Below are 15,356 nucleotides of genomic sequence, written 5' to 3'. Positions count from 1 at the left end.
AACAGATTTGCAAAAAGAAAATAAGTGAACAAAACATAAACGTGGCTGCAAATAGTAAAAAACAGTAGTTTTTTTAATAAAAAAAATAGGTTTATAACTTTGAATTCATAAACCTTTAAAAAAATTAAAAAAATAAAATAGGCTCTATCACTTTAAAGTCATGTAAAATATTAGGACTTTAGTTATTTTTTTAAAAATATGACTTTAAAATCGTAAAAAAAATTAAGTTTACAAGTCATAAATAATTTTACAATTTTAATTTAAAAAATTAAAAAATAAATAATAAATTGTAACAGTATTATAACTTTTAAGATAGAAGTATTATGACTTATCATTGAGTAATTTTTTAAAATATAACCCCAATCCGTAAATTGAATTTTTTTTTTACCTGATTGATAAAAAAGCCAATATATTCAGTACGAAAGCATACATAAAAATGTTAAATTAAAATAGGTAGAAAAAACTACAAACTTGACACAAATCACGGGTGGTTACTTTTTTAGTTTTCGTGTGACACGAATTCTTAACATTTAGCATTTTCCAATCGATTTATAGCATGCGGTTGGCACAATTTTACGCATTTCCGTGTAGTTAAGCGTGGAATTTTTTGTGATCCAATTACTTTTTTTTTTTTTTTAATTTCTCTTTGTTTCTGCCCTACCAAATAACTTATTTCCACTCTCTTCGTTGTTCTTCCTTCCTCTCCATTCCCTTCTATTTCTACAATACCAAACTCATTGGTAATATGTTTGTTTAGCTTTTAGACTCGGGCCCTTTAAAATAATAATAAAAATATTGTATATCTAAAGTGTGTTTGATTTTTACTTTTAAAAATAAAAAAACAAAAACACTTGTTTGATAAATAAATAATGTAATTTGATTACCTTGTAAGAAGTAGTCAATTATTTATTTTATCACAAAGGTAAAATAACAAATAACTACTACTAGTATTTTATAAACTGTTTTCAAAATTTAATAAACTATGCGTGATAAATTTATTTTTAAGTAAAGCAAAATTATTTTAAGAAACAGTTTTTAAAATAAAAAAATAAAAACAAAATCAAATAAGCCCTGTATGTTTGTCAAAATGACAAAGGAATACAACTGGACACACTCCGTTTTATCCTTTCAAAAAATATTGTGGCAGGCGTGTGGAGTGGGCATACAGTAAAAACAAGAAACAGAGTTTGAATAATTGAGTTTACTTATTATTTCATTGTTTGATTTTTATTTTTAAAACAAAAAACACTGGACAGCATTTAAAAGACAGATGATTAAGTGAAAAATTACAAAATTTGGACTTATCACACATCTCTCTTGTTTTTCTGCATGATATCCTGGATAAGCAAGGTCACATTAGAATAAGAGGATCCCCCTTTCTCTACGGCTCTGTTAGCCATCTCAGCAAGCTCTCTCACCCTTTTTCTTCTTTTTTCACTTTCGCTTGTCTCATCCATCAACTTTGCTATTGCCCTTTCAACATCTTTCTTCTTCACTTGCACACCAATTTCCACTTCCTTACCCCATGTAAGCGGAATTTCCACCCCAACCTTCACTCCAACTTTTAGTACATGCACCACTAGGCTTTCATTCAAAAACTGATCCGCAAATAGTGGCCACGTAAGCATTGGCACCCCGGCACATATTGCTTCTAAGGTAGAGTTCCAACCACAGTGTGTTATAAACCCTCCAATAGCAGGGTGAGATAATATTAATATTTGAGGCGCCCATCCCCGAATGAGAAGGCTTCTAGCATTGGTCCTTTCCTCAAATCCATATTCCTTAATCCACTTTTCTAATTCTTCGGAATGACCTCCTTCCCTGATAACCCAAATGAAGGGTCTTTTTGATGCTTCCAAGGCTAAACCAAGCTCTTTCAACTGGGGTGTTGTTAAATTGCATAGGCTTCCAAGACATGCATAGATTACAGTTCCTGGCTTCTGACAATCAAGCCATTTTATGTGTTGCGACACATCTATTGAGGCCGTACCTCTTTGAGCCTTATCTAAATGATCCTTGTTAATAAGAGACACAGGGCCTATACACCACAATTTATCGCCTCTGATCTTCTTGTAGCCCGTTGCATATGCTGGCTCCAACTCTTCAAAAGAATTCATGACTACTCCATAACTAGACATTTCAGCTTCCCTAATTTCTTCATTAATCTGTTTCCAGCTTTCATTCATAGGTTGTCCAGTCTGTGCGAGGGTCATCTCAATTTTTTCAGGGATACCGGGCAGAACAAAGTACTCTGACTCAGATGTTACGCTCTCCCTAACATTATGGATGTTTATATTATGCATACACAGAAGACAAAAGCAACTTACTCCAACAAAAGAAATCCTGGGAACATTGAACTTTTTGGCGATTTGGGTTGTATATGGCAAACACATATCAGAGACTATGCAGCTTGGTGGTGTTAACTCTTCAAACAGTTTTTCCGCTGGTTGTTGTAGAAGTTGTGTTGCTTTGAAGAAACTTGTGGCCGTGGCAAGTGAAGGTATCATATCGAGATTCTCGCATCCGTCTGGTACTCCAGCTTCTTCACATGGGAATTGAAGTTGAACCAATCTTATAGGAAACCCTGACTCAATATAACGATCAATGATTGATGTGAAACGTGCTGCGTTATGTGGAGTTGTGACTACAGTCACAATAACGTTGCGGTGCACCAATATTTTTGCTATGTCCATCATGGGGATCATGTGGCCTTGAGCCATCAGTGGAAACAAGACGAAGTGTGGTGCTGCTTCGGAAGCCATATTCTTGAAGTGAAATGATGAGATACAAAACAATTACAATACGATGAATTGGCTTCTTCTTGTCTGTTTGTAAGACTTGTATATATATAATGCACATTGCTGTAGTGGTGAATGGTTATGTAAGCGCTTACGTAAGCACGTTGGATTATGTGACACTTATTAGTCAAGTTTTGTGGCCTCTCTGTCGCTTGATTCCAAATCAACTGGTCAGTAATACTTGAAATTGGAAGCAGTGATTTTTTTTTTCTTAATTAAATTTTTCATATCTTAAATATAGTTCGTTTTTTAAAAATTACCTAATATTCATTTCTCTTCTCATATACTTGGAAAATTCTTGCATTTCATGTTAATACCTACAGTCTATATCTGTTAACTCCAAAAATCCGTCCTCAATTCGGATTGTAGGTTACAACTCGTCTCCATGAAGTTGGAATCGCTAGTAATTGTCGGTCAGCCAAACGGCGGTGAATTCGTTCCCGGGCCTTATACACACTGCCCGTCACACTATGGGAGCTGGCCATGCCCGAAGTTGTTACCTTAACCGCAAAGAAGGGAATGTCGAAGGCAGGGCTAGTGACTGGAGTGAAGTCGTAACAAGGTAGCCGTACTGGAAGGTGCGGTTGGATCACCTCCTTTTCAGGGAGAGCTAATGCTTGTTGGGTAGTTTAGTTTGACACTGCTTCACACCCAAAAAGAAGCGAGTTATGTCTGAGTAAAATTTGGAGATGGAAGTCTTCTTTCATTTGATGACGTAATAGACGGAATGTCATGTCATCACGCGTAGTTACTAACCACGTAAGCACACGCATTTCCACGTTATTATTTTTTTTAATTAAAAAAAAAACTATTCTTCCGTCCGTGCCTCCAACACCACTATCATCCACCGGGATCCACTTAACTCCCAAATCTCAACCACAATACCACAACAGCAGACCAACACGCTCGACCCAGATCTAGATCTACCGTTGTGGGGATGCGATGCTGTGGGGACACTGATAGAAAGCTTCATTGCATCTTCCACACCACAATCCACCAATTGGGTTCCTGATTCATTGTCACCACCCACCATCATGAGTGTGATTTCTGACCTTCATGATTGATCAAACATTGGAGTTTGAATTTTAAAAACGTGTTATGTTTCTACTTCTTTGGCATTGGTTTTGTTTCTAGATGTTGCCATTCTAGTTTAGGTTCAAGCGTTCTGTTTCTAGTTTTGATGACAATTCTTGATTGCAATCTGTATGCATTATTATATTGGATGTTCATCTATCATTTTTTTTGTTAAATAATTATTTTCGTATCTGAATATATAGAGTTTTGACAAATTCATTCTCGAAAGATGAAAATTCAAATTTTAGGTCTTGAAAGTAAAAAAAGTGAGACAAATTTATTCATCCGTTAATTTTCTTTCGTCTACATTTGTTTGTGTTTTACACATTTTCGAATAAAATTGATTATTTATCCAAAATCTTCCCTTTTTTAATCGTTCCAAACATAACATTTCAATAAGTACTTAAAAAATAAGAATGCAAGCATAAGTTAGAACAAACATAATAATAAGCTTAATATTGATTAATAAAAATAATATATTTATTATTCTAAAATTTTTAATGTGACGGTATCTACAAAATGTATGAGACTCGAACAAAAATGCACAACCATTAAGTTAATCCTTACAAAAAATAAGATTCATCTTAATTTTGTCACTATCTAATGTTGTCACAATAGAAATTTCAAAATAACAAACAAATTATGCTTATTATTATATTTGTTTTAACTTATACTCCTTTCTTATTTTTTTAAGAGTATTTTTTATAATGTTATGTTTGCAACGATTAAAAAGGAGAAGATGAAGAATAAATTTATATTTTAGATAAATAGTCATTTTCGTCTATAAATATGTAGAGTTTTAACAAATTTAACGATGAATGTATGACATAAGCTTTTTCATTAATGGTAACAGATAAAAGTTAATAGAAGAATAAATTTGTTATATTTTTTCACTTTTGGGTACTAGAGTTTGAATTTTCAATTTTATAGACAATTTGTCAAATACTATGTACATTCAATGAAGAAAATAACTATTTAATAATTTTTTATGCATCAATTTGCCTCTTAGTTTAATCCATCACACGCTAGTTGTCCATGAGACGGTCACAATCAGAATTAGAATAATGTTCAATACACATAACACAATACTACCGTCAAAATCAAGTTTGGAGAAATTCTGACATATATGGAGCACTAGTAAAAACAAATGATCCAAGTTCGTTTATTTAAAATTTAAAGTGGAAGAGCATTGCAACGAGCTGAAAGTAGGAAGGCTAGATTGTTTGGAGCTATGAGGGGTAATTTGGTTGAGTTCAAATAGGTAGGAAAAGAGATTTTTTTTTTATTTTTAAAAAAGAGCAATGAAATATAAATATCTATTTGTTTTAAGGATTTATATAATTGATCCCAAATAAAAATAAGATTAAACAATTCCATTTTAAATAATCAATAAAATTTAATTGTCTTATTCTAAAATTTTATCATTGATGTTATCACTATCATATTTAATATATCATCTCTAATTTTTCTTTTATATCATTTATGTCTAAAATTAAAATTTTATATTTGTTAATTAAAAGCTAATAATTAAAATTATAATATATTAAAATCTTAATAATTATTTTTTTAATTCACTTGTAAATAGTTATATTATAAAAAACAAACTTTAGGTTAATAGTTTCCATTTATTTTACAGTATAATACCTTAAATATTTTTCAAACATTTTCATTATAATTTTTAATTAAAAGTTATAGATAAAAAGTATAACTTTTAATGAAAAGTTACAGATAAAAATTATAAAAATTACAATTGCAACCATATATATTTTTCCTAAGGTGAATAAAGAATATAATGATTAAAAAATAATTATTAAGATTTTAATATTTGATAATTTTATTACATATATATATATTTATGTATTTTAGTATAATTTTAATCAAAAATTATAATTTTTTGATTTTACACATAAATTATATGAAAGAAAAAATAAAAATAAAAAATTAAATGTAATAGTCATGATTAAAATATTTTTAATTCTGCTGCATAAATTTTTAAAATATTTTTATAAATGCTAGGGACCTACTGTGTGACCGAAACTTTTATTTGACAAACCGACTGATTATATATTGGTCGCTAACAGAGAGAATGTTATAAAAATAGCAACTGAGGTGTTTCAGTCGCTATATAACAACACATTTTTATTAATTAGCGATTGAAATTATTTTGCTAGCTGTATCACTCAAAATAAATATCAAATGGTCACTGAAAAAACCAAGTCATTGAAGACATGTAATTTATATGCTGAAGTTAAGATTGAATCGTTTGATTAATATCTAAATTTGATCTTTGATAGAGAAAATTATTGATCAAGCTATATTTATCTTTCGACTAAATTTCAGATTAATCATACTCTTTTTCTTTGAATGAATTGGAGGGTTAAGACAAATAAATAGTCACAGAAATTTGTGTCAAGAAGACTAAGAAGTTCATGCCATTTTAGCAATTGAGAATTATCAATTGCTATATTGATATTTATATCCCTATTAGTATCAATGTTTAATTATTAATACTAATAATATAAATATTTCACATATAATTAAAAATATAAACAATAATATTATAATAAAAATAATTAGTATCTTAAAATGATTAAAATTGAAAAAAATATAAACTTACATGATTAAAAATGAAAAAAATGAACTTATAAGAACTAAAAATAAAATAAAAATATTAACTTATAAAAACAAATATATTTAAACGATTGTTTCGACATGCACAACGCTTGTGAATACATTATCTACCAAAGCTGAATGCAAACACGGAAAAACTTTCTCTTTCTTCGATGTCTCCTCCTCATGTTTCTTGATTTGAGTTATTGTAGGATTAACTCAAAACAGTGGAACTTGTTTATCTCGATCAACATACACCCATAAACCAAAAGACTTCAAAAATTATCTTATTTGACAATCTATATGTGTTAATTTCAAAAATTAAAGAACAATAAAGATAATGTTACTCGCAGCCATTTGATCTCTCACCAGAGTTTAGCTCTGCTCTCAATTTTTTCAGACACAATCTATAAGAACACAACTGTAGATATCACTATTAGAACATACAATATTACTAGAAGTGTAGAACCATGAAACATAGAAACCATAAACAGAGAGGAAAATGTGAGAGCAAAACAACTTCTGTATTTTTGCTGTAGTACCATACATAGCCATCAATTTCATTCATAATTTTGTGAAATATATAAAAGAAAAATGCCATGCCATACATTGTGCCTATACTTGTATCATAAATAAGATATGTTCCCATTGTCATTACATGTACGATTTCCCCCAAAATCAGACTATACCCATACATACTTAATCAACATGACATTACCCACGCGCAAATAAGTAAAAATAGTTACATAAGAAGAAACAAAATATTTAGAAAACTTTTACAAGATTAACCATTAACAACATCATGCACTACATGTAAATTGCGACTCTTTGGGTGTCAACTTTATATCCTCCTTGCTACTTGATTGTTGCATGATGTCTTGGATAAGCCAAGTCATTTCAAGATGAGAAGAGCCCCCTTTTTCAACCGCTTTCTTTGCCATCTCACAGAGTTTGGTTGCCCTTTCTCTTCTCTCTTTGATTTCTTCTCCATCATCATCCATCAGCATGCATATTGCCCTCTTAATGTCCTCTTTCTTCACCAACACACCAGTTTTCTCTTCCTCTCCCCAATTCATTGGAACTTCTGCCCCAACATTCACACGAATCTACTACACTTATGACAAATGAGTTGCCTTTTACTTCAAATTGGTTTATGACAAATGAGATTATCACACATCTCTCTAGGTTTTTTGCATGATATCCTGGATAAGCAAGGTCACATTAGAATATGATGAACCCCCTTTCTCTACGGCTCTGTTAGCCATCTCAGCAAGCTCTCTCACCCTTTTTCTTCTTTCTTCACTTTCGCTTGTCTCATCCATCAACTTTGCTATTGCCCTTTCAACATCTTTCTTCTTCACTTGCACACCAATTTCCACTTCCTTACCCCATGTAAGTGGAATTTCCACCCCAACCTTCAATCCAACTTTTAGTACATGCACCACTAGACTTTCATTCAAAAACTGATCTGCAAATAGTGGCCACGTAAGCATTGGCACCCCAGCACATATTGCTTCTATTGTAGAGTTCCAACCACAGTGTGTTATGAACCCTCCAATAGCAGGGTGTGCTAATATTAACAATTGAGGAGCCCAACCCCGAATGAGAAGGCTTCTAGCATTGGTGCTTTCCTCAAATCCATATTCCTTAATCCACTTTTCTAATTCTTCTGAATGACCTCCTTCCCTGATAACCCAAATGAAGGGTCTTTCTGATGCTTCCAAGGCTAAACCAAGCTCTATCAATTGGGGTGTTGTTAAATTGCATAGGCTTCCAAGACATGCATAGATTACAGTCCCTGGCTTCTGACAATCAAGCCATTCTAAGTATTGGGACACATCAATTGAGGCCCTACCTCTTTGAGCCTTATCCAAATGATCCTTGTTAATGAGTGACACAGGGCCTATACACCACACTTTATCGCCTCTGATATTCTTGTAGTCCCTTACATATGCTGGCTCCAACTCTTCAAAAGAATTCGTGATTACCCCATAAGTACCCATTTCAGCCGCCATAACATCATAACCAAACTGATTCCAGCTTTCATTCATCGGTTGTCCAGCCTGTGCTTTTGTCATCTCAATTTTGTCAGGGATACCAGGCACAACAAATTTCTCGGACTCAGATGTTATGTTCTCCCCAACATTATGGATGCGTATATTATGCAAACACAAAAGATAAAAGCAACCTACTCCTCCAAAAGAAATCCTGGGAATATTGAATTTTTTGGCGATGTGGATTGTGTATGGCAAACACATATCAGAGATGATGCAGCTTGGTGGTGGTGTTAACTCTTCAAACAGTTTTTCCACTGGTTGTTGTAGAAGGTTTGCTGCTTTGAAGAAACTTGTGGCCGTGGCAAGTGAAGGTATCATATCGAGATTCTCGCATCCTTTTGGTACTCCAGCTTCTTCACATGGGAATTGAAGTTGAACCAATCTTACAGGAAAGCCAGACTCAATATAACGATCAAAGATTGGTGTGAAACGAGCTGCGTTATGTGGCGTTGTGACCACAGTCACAATAACATTGCGGTGCACCAATATCTTTGCGATGTCCATCATGGGGATCATGTGGCCTTGGGCCATCAATGGAAACAAGACAAAGTGTGGCTTTTGTGCTTCGGAAACCATATTTTTGCAGTGAAATGATGAGGTACAGTACAAGGAATTCGCTTCATCTTATCTATTTGTAAGACTTGTATGTATGACTATTGGTGAAGGGCATGATCATGTAAGCGCTTACGTAAACACGTTTGGATTATATATGTGACACTTATGAGTCATGTTTTTTGGCCTTTTGTCTGCTTGATTTCAAATCGGATAGCTCTAGAAAACAAATTTCTATGGGATCGATCAAGAATAAATTAATACATAATCTAAGAGTAGTGTTTATTTTTATCGATGGATTTGTCTCTTTGTCCATCACAAGCTCTGTCCATGAGAGTAACAATCATTGTTAGAATAATGCCTAATACACACACTACAATCAGGTCGGACATACGTGTGGAGAAATTCTGACATGTATGGAGGAGCACTAGTAATTAACGCATCATCCAAGAAGATTCAAAGTTTATTTTTTTAAAAATTTAAGTGGATATATTTGTAGCTTTTTCGTGTTAATAACACGAAAAAATATTATTTCCCCGTATACCAACCCCAAAATTATTCTCCTAAATACAATAAGAAGGGACAACAGAAAGCAAATAATTGCCTAAAACTATGATATCAACTTACAAAAGTACAAAGAAATTTCAGAAAGATCATGAAGTCATGGCAAACAATTCAAAATATAGATAATTAGTAAATTTGAAAGAGGTCATGAATAGAACTTAAAAGAAAGTACATTAAATGAAAATCTACATGCTAGGTGTTGCCTTTTATTTCAAAATGGCTTATGGAAAATGAAGATTATCATACATCTCTCTTGTTTTTCTGCATGATTTCCTGGATAAGCAAGGTCACATTAGAATATGATGAACCCCCTTTCTCTATCTCTCACCCTTTTTCTTCTTTTTCCACTTTCGCTTGTCTCATCCATCAACTTTGCTATTGCCCTTTCAACATCTTTCTTCTTCACTTGCACACCAATTTCCACTTCCTTACCCCATGTAAGCGGAATTTCCACCCCAACCTTCAATCCAACTTTTAGTACATGCACCACTAGACTTTCATTCAAAAACTGATCCGCAAATAGTGGCCACGTAAGCATTGGCACCCCAGCACATATTGCTTCAAAGGTAGAGTTCCAACCACTGTGTTATAAACCCTCCAATAGCAGGGTGAGATAATATTAATATTTGAGGTGCCCAACCCCCGAATGAGAAGGCTTCCAGCATTGCTCGTTATTGATTGAACGATTATGTTTTTTAATCTGTATTGAGGAGTTTTTCTCGTCAAATAAATTATATTTTTGGTATTAATACTTAGGAGAATTTATTTTCAGTCTGATTGAGTTTGCTATTAGCTTGTTTTCCCATCAAGACTTATATGCATAACTGTAATATGGGTGAATGGTCATGTAAGCGCTTACGTAAGCACTTTGGATCATGTGACACTTATGAGTCAAGTTCTATGGCATTTTGTCTGCTTGATTTTCAAATAAAATTGCTAGTAAGAACAAGTTTCGACGTAGCAACGAGAATAATTAAATACATGATCTTGAAGGTGTGTTTATTTTTATGCATCAATGTGTCTCTGTCACTACTACTAGTAAATCACGTCGTACATACTGGAGCACTGGTAATTAACGCGTGATCGAAGATTTTCATGCTGTTTTTTTTTTTACGAAAAATTAGGTGGATATGTCCATAATCACGGATAAAAATTTCTTCAAAGCATATATGAATAGACTTCTTTTCTTTTCATATAATTCTACACAGTATCTCGATCGGTCATAAAAAAATTTAAATTCTTTATAAAATCATTGATGGTAAGTTATTCTCTCTCAATAATAATTTTTTATATATATCGGTCAAGATTTGAATTCTTGATCACATGCTTAAAGAATTCAAGCCTTAATTATCTTTATAAAAAGTATTAAAAGATATTCTTATCGACGGGATTAAAAATAATTAATTAGTTGAAGAATAAATAAACCTTTATTTAAAATTACAATGACCGTGTAATAAATATCACAACAAAGATACATTATTATAAAGAGTTTAGTAAAATAGACTTGAAGATAATTATTGAATGTAAAATTTAGTCTCAATTTCAGTTTCATATTATTAAATATTGACATATCCATTCAACTTCTCTAATGCACTAAAAAAATTCAACTTCTCTAATTAATGATTACATTTCAAAAATTTTAAAAATATATTATATTTAGTGAATATAATATTTTTCCCATGATGTTTAGTTTGAATACATATTATATTTAATAATATAATCTTTGAAAATTTTACGAATATTAAAAAATCATTTTAAATATATACTATGTTTAATAAATAGTTGAAAATACAATATAATAAATATTTAATATTTAATAATGGTATTTAATTAATTTGACAATATATTCAATAAGTATAATATTTAATTTTATTAAATAATATATATTATGATTTGCCTAAATTAACTTCATGTTGAATATTTATATATATATATATAATATTAAATATGATATTGATTACATATAATATTTAATTTGAATATTTAATATTATTGAACAATAAATTTTATTTATAATATATATTAGTATACAAATATAACTTTTTGTGACAATTATATTTTATTTCATAACAATTTTTAGTGTATATATATATATATATATATATATATATATATATATATATATATATAGAGAGAGAGAGAGAGAGAGAGAGAGAGGTTGATTGACTCATTTGAATTACTTTTACAAACTATTTTTAAAATGAATCAACTAATTACTTGCACCGTTTTGTTTTGATGATCAAAATCACAATTTTGACTTGCAAAATATTTGTAGCACCTAATTTATTTTATTAAAAAAGTGTTAATGTGTCGATAAGCTTGCAAGTCAATCCACACAGATTCATGCCAGTAATTAATTTTGGAAAAAACCCATTTTAAAATATATTTGTAAAAGTGGTCCAAATGAGCAATCAGCCTGTACATATATACATAAATATTGGGCTAATTTGCTTAAACTTCTTAAAATAAATGTTTATTTTAATTGCTTCTGCTTAAAAAAATAGTTTTATGTTTATTTTAATAAGCAAATCTTATTTGCTTCTTAAAAAATATTTATAAAAAACATTTATTTTCTAGTGTATTTATCTAAATTATTTCTTCTTAAAAATATAACTTTCTACTTATTTTAATAAATAAATCTTATTTGCTTCTTTAAAAAATATTTATATAAAAAAATATTTATTTTAAAGTTTTTTTCAAGTTTAAACAAACACCCCATTATAATATCTGTTAACATTTTATTTTTTCATTGTTTAAAAGACTTAGCTTAAAAATATTTTAAAATAAAAATTGAATATATTAGTATGTATATAAAATTACTGTGTTAACTTTAAGCTACAGTCGAGAATATATATGATTCTGTTTTAGTATAACAACACAGTATTTTTCGAATAAGGAACAGCTTGTGCAGCTAACATACTGCCTCATCTTCTCTCTTTAGATGCCCCCTGTTATCATTCACTGTGCAAAGAAGAATATTTCGAATAAAATAATTTCAAATTATTATGATTCACAAAAGAAAACATTCCATGCATGCCCCACTCATTTTTTTGGCGTTATCCTCACACTTATATTGTTTTACGATAAAAAGAAATTCAACTTTAATTTTCTCTCATCTTTTAACCATAAAAAATGTGTATAAAAGTAGCGTAAATAAAATGAGTATGCAAATATCATATGGTTAAAAAAAAATCAAGCATACCTTGGATTTGCATAGTAGTAGGAGCTAGCATAGATACATGAAAATTTAAGTTCGACTTAGTCTCTTTTCTTATCATCGCCATTATTTAAAAAATAAATAAAAAATCAAACGTTACATGAAAATTGTGACTCTTTAGGCGTCGACATTATTTCCTCCTTGCTACTAGATTGTTGCATAATGTCTTGGATAAGCAAACTCAAGTCAAGATGAGAAGACCCTCCATTTTCAACTGCTCTCTTTGCCATCTCACTGAGTTTGGTTGCCCTTTCTCTTCTCTCTTTGCTTTCTTCTCCATCATCATCCATCACCATGCATATTGCCCTATTAATATCTTCCTTCTTCACCAACACCCCTGTTTTCTCTTCCTCTCCAAACTTCATGGGAACCTCTACCCCTACGCTCACACCAATCTTCAACACTTTAGTAACAAGCTTCTCATTCAAAAATTGATCAGCAAATAGAGGCCAGGTAATCATTGGCAATCCAGCACCTATCCCTTCAAGTGTTGAATTCCAACCACAATGTGTTAAGAATCCTCCAATGGCATGGTGTGATAATATTAGCACTTGTGGAGCCCAACCTCGAATTATAAGGCCTCTCCCTTTGGTCCTTTCCTCAAACCCTTCTTCACTGATCCATTTTTCCAACTCTTGGTACTTACTTCCCTCTCTAATAACCCATACAAATGGTCTTTTAGTATCTTCCAAGGCCAATGCCAGCTCTACAAGTTGTGAAGGAATCAAGTTGCATAAGCTTCCAAAACAAACATAGACCACAGACTTGGATTTCTGCAAATCTAGCCATTTCAGGCAATGGTGCTCATTAATTGAGGCCTGGTCGCCTCTTTGAGCTTTATCCAAATCATCTTTGTTACAGAATGAAACAGGACCAATGCACCACACCTTATCATTTCTCACCTTCTTGTAATCCGTCACGTATGCCTTCTCCAACTCTTCAAAAGTGTTTATGATTAGCCCGTATGACTTCATTTCAGCATCACGCATCTGGTCCCCGAAGTGCTTCATTTCTTCATCTGAATTTGAGATCATCATAGGTATCTGCTCTTTGGTAGCTTGAATTTGACCAGGTATGCCGGGGATAGTGAAGTACTCGGATTCTGAAGTGATGCTTTCACAAATATTTGAAGTGTGTACCATGAGCAGACAATGGAGGCAGAAGCAAGAAAAACCGTGAAACGAAATCCTTGGAATATGATGCTTTTCAGCTACTTGAGCGGTCCAAGGAATGCAAAAGTCAGAGATTATGCAACTTGGTTTTGGTATCAGTGCTTCAAACAACTCCTCTGCTGACTTTTGGAGCATGCTGATGGCGTGGAAGACTTTGTACATCATGTCCATTGATGTTAACATGTCGAAATTCTCGCACCCTTCGGGTAGTCCTGCTTCTTTGGATGGAAAGTGGAGTTGAACTAGCCGGATTTGGAGGCCTGATGAAACAGCACGAGAAAGAACAGAATTGAAACGTGATGCATTCTTTGGGGTAGTGAATATGGTAACAATCACACCACGCCGCGCCAATAGTCTTGCAATGTCCATCATGGGGATGATGTGGCCTTGAGCCATTAGGGGAAACAATACGAAATGGGGATTATTGCTTGTTTGGAAAACCATGGCTATTGGCTACTACAAGAGGCAAATGAAACGAGTAGTAGTATGTGTATGTGACTGTGTTGCTCTTTGCAGTGTGTGCTAGATTGTTCCTATTTTTATAAAGAGTGACATAGTTTGTGGTGGTGACGTAAGAGCATATGCAATGCGAATTGGATTATGTGAAGTGAGTACGTGCTTCTGGTGCATGGATATTGGATGGGAATAGCATCGTGTGGTCGACTTAAGAGGCTTTTTGCATCACCAGAAAATCTGCACTGTCGGTTTTTGCATGTGGTTAGCTTAGTGCCTCTAGTTATCTGTGGCTTATATAACTTCTTTTATGATATTTTTCGAAACAAGAAGGATAGCAAGAAAAAAAAGATGTGTACTAGACATTAAGAAAAAAGTATTATGAAAAGTTATGATGTACTTTTTTCTATAGTTTCTCATTGCTAAACATCCACGTTATAAAACATATTATTTAATACTAGTATTATTAGAAAATTGTAAAAATACTATATTATTTAATACTAGTATATTTATATTTAATGAAACTCGAAGTGTGGGTTATGAAATTGACACAACAGCATTAAAAAGTTTCAGTCCAGACTCATCTTAATGAAGTATAATTAGTCATAAATGAGTATAACTGATAGTGAATTTTAAATTACAATCTAAATCATTCACACTCTTTAGATGAGTATTTAAAACAGGTATTTAAAATAGGGAAAGTAATTTAAATAGAAATTTAAAATTTTTTAAGATAAAATTTGGTGTTTGGATATTTTATTTGGAAGATTTTTAAATTCAAGAAATTTTAAACAAAAATGTCAGTTAATTAAGGAATTCTAATTTTTGACTAAAAAGAGACAATTTGAAAACCCTCAGT

At 31.9% G+C, this 15,356-nt stretch overlaps 3 protein-coding genes across 3 annotated transcripts; all 3 read right to left on the bottom strand.

Moving 5' to 3' along the window:
* Nucleotides 1-1,186: 1,186 nt before the first annotated feature.
* Nucleotides 1,187-2,812, bottom strand: LOC114400111 (UDP-glycosyltransferase 73C2-like). The gene has a single exon (XM_028362393.1). The coding sequence runs from the start codon at nt 2,760-2,762 to the stop codon at nt 1,305-1,307; it is 1,458 nt and encodes a 485-aa protein (XP_028218194.1). The 5' UTR covers nt 2,763-2,812; the 3' UTR covers nt 1,187-1,304.
* A 4,218-nt stretch (nt 2,813-7,030) lies between these two features.
* On the bottom strand, nt 7,031-9,166 carry LOC114400868 (UDP-glycosyltransferase 73C6-like). The gene has a single exon (XM_028363527.1). The coding sequence runs from the start codon at nt 9,113-9,115 to the stop codon at nt 7,664-7,666; it is 1,452 nt and encodes a 483-aa protein (XP_028219328.1). The 5' UTR covers nt 9,116-9,166; the 3' UTR covers nt 7,031-7,663.
* A 3,667-nt stretch (nt 9,167-12,833) lies between these two features.
* Nucleotides 12,834-14,831, bottom strand: LOC114400867 (UDP-glycosyltransferase 73C2-like). The gene has a single exon (XM_028363526.1). It carries the CDS (start codon nt 14,486-14,488, stop codon nt 12,962-12,964), a length of 1,527 nt encoding a protein of 508 aa, XP_028219327.1. The 5' UTR covers nt 14,489-14,831; the 3' UTR covers nt 12,834-12,961.
* Nucleotides 14,832-15,356: the final 525 nt, after the last annotated feature.

This window comes from Glycine soja, chromosome 19 (assembly GCF_004193775.1).
Source record: "Glycine soja cultivar W05 chromosome 19, ASM419377v2, whole genome shotgun sequence".
NCBI lineage: Eukaryota > Viridiplantae > Streptophyta > Magnoliopsida > Fabales > Fabaceae > Glycine > Glycine soja.
This window is presented reverse-complemented; position numbering and strand designations above follow the sequence as displayed.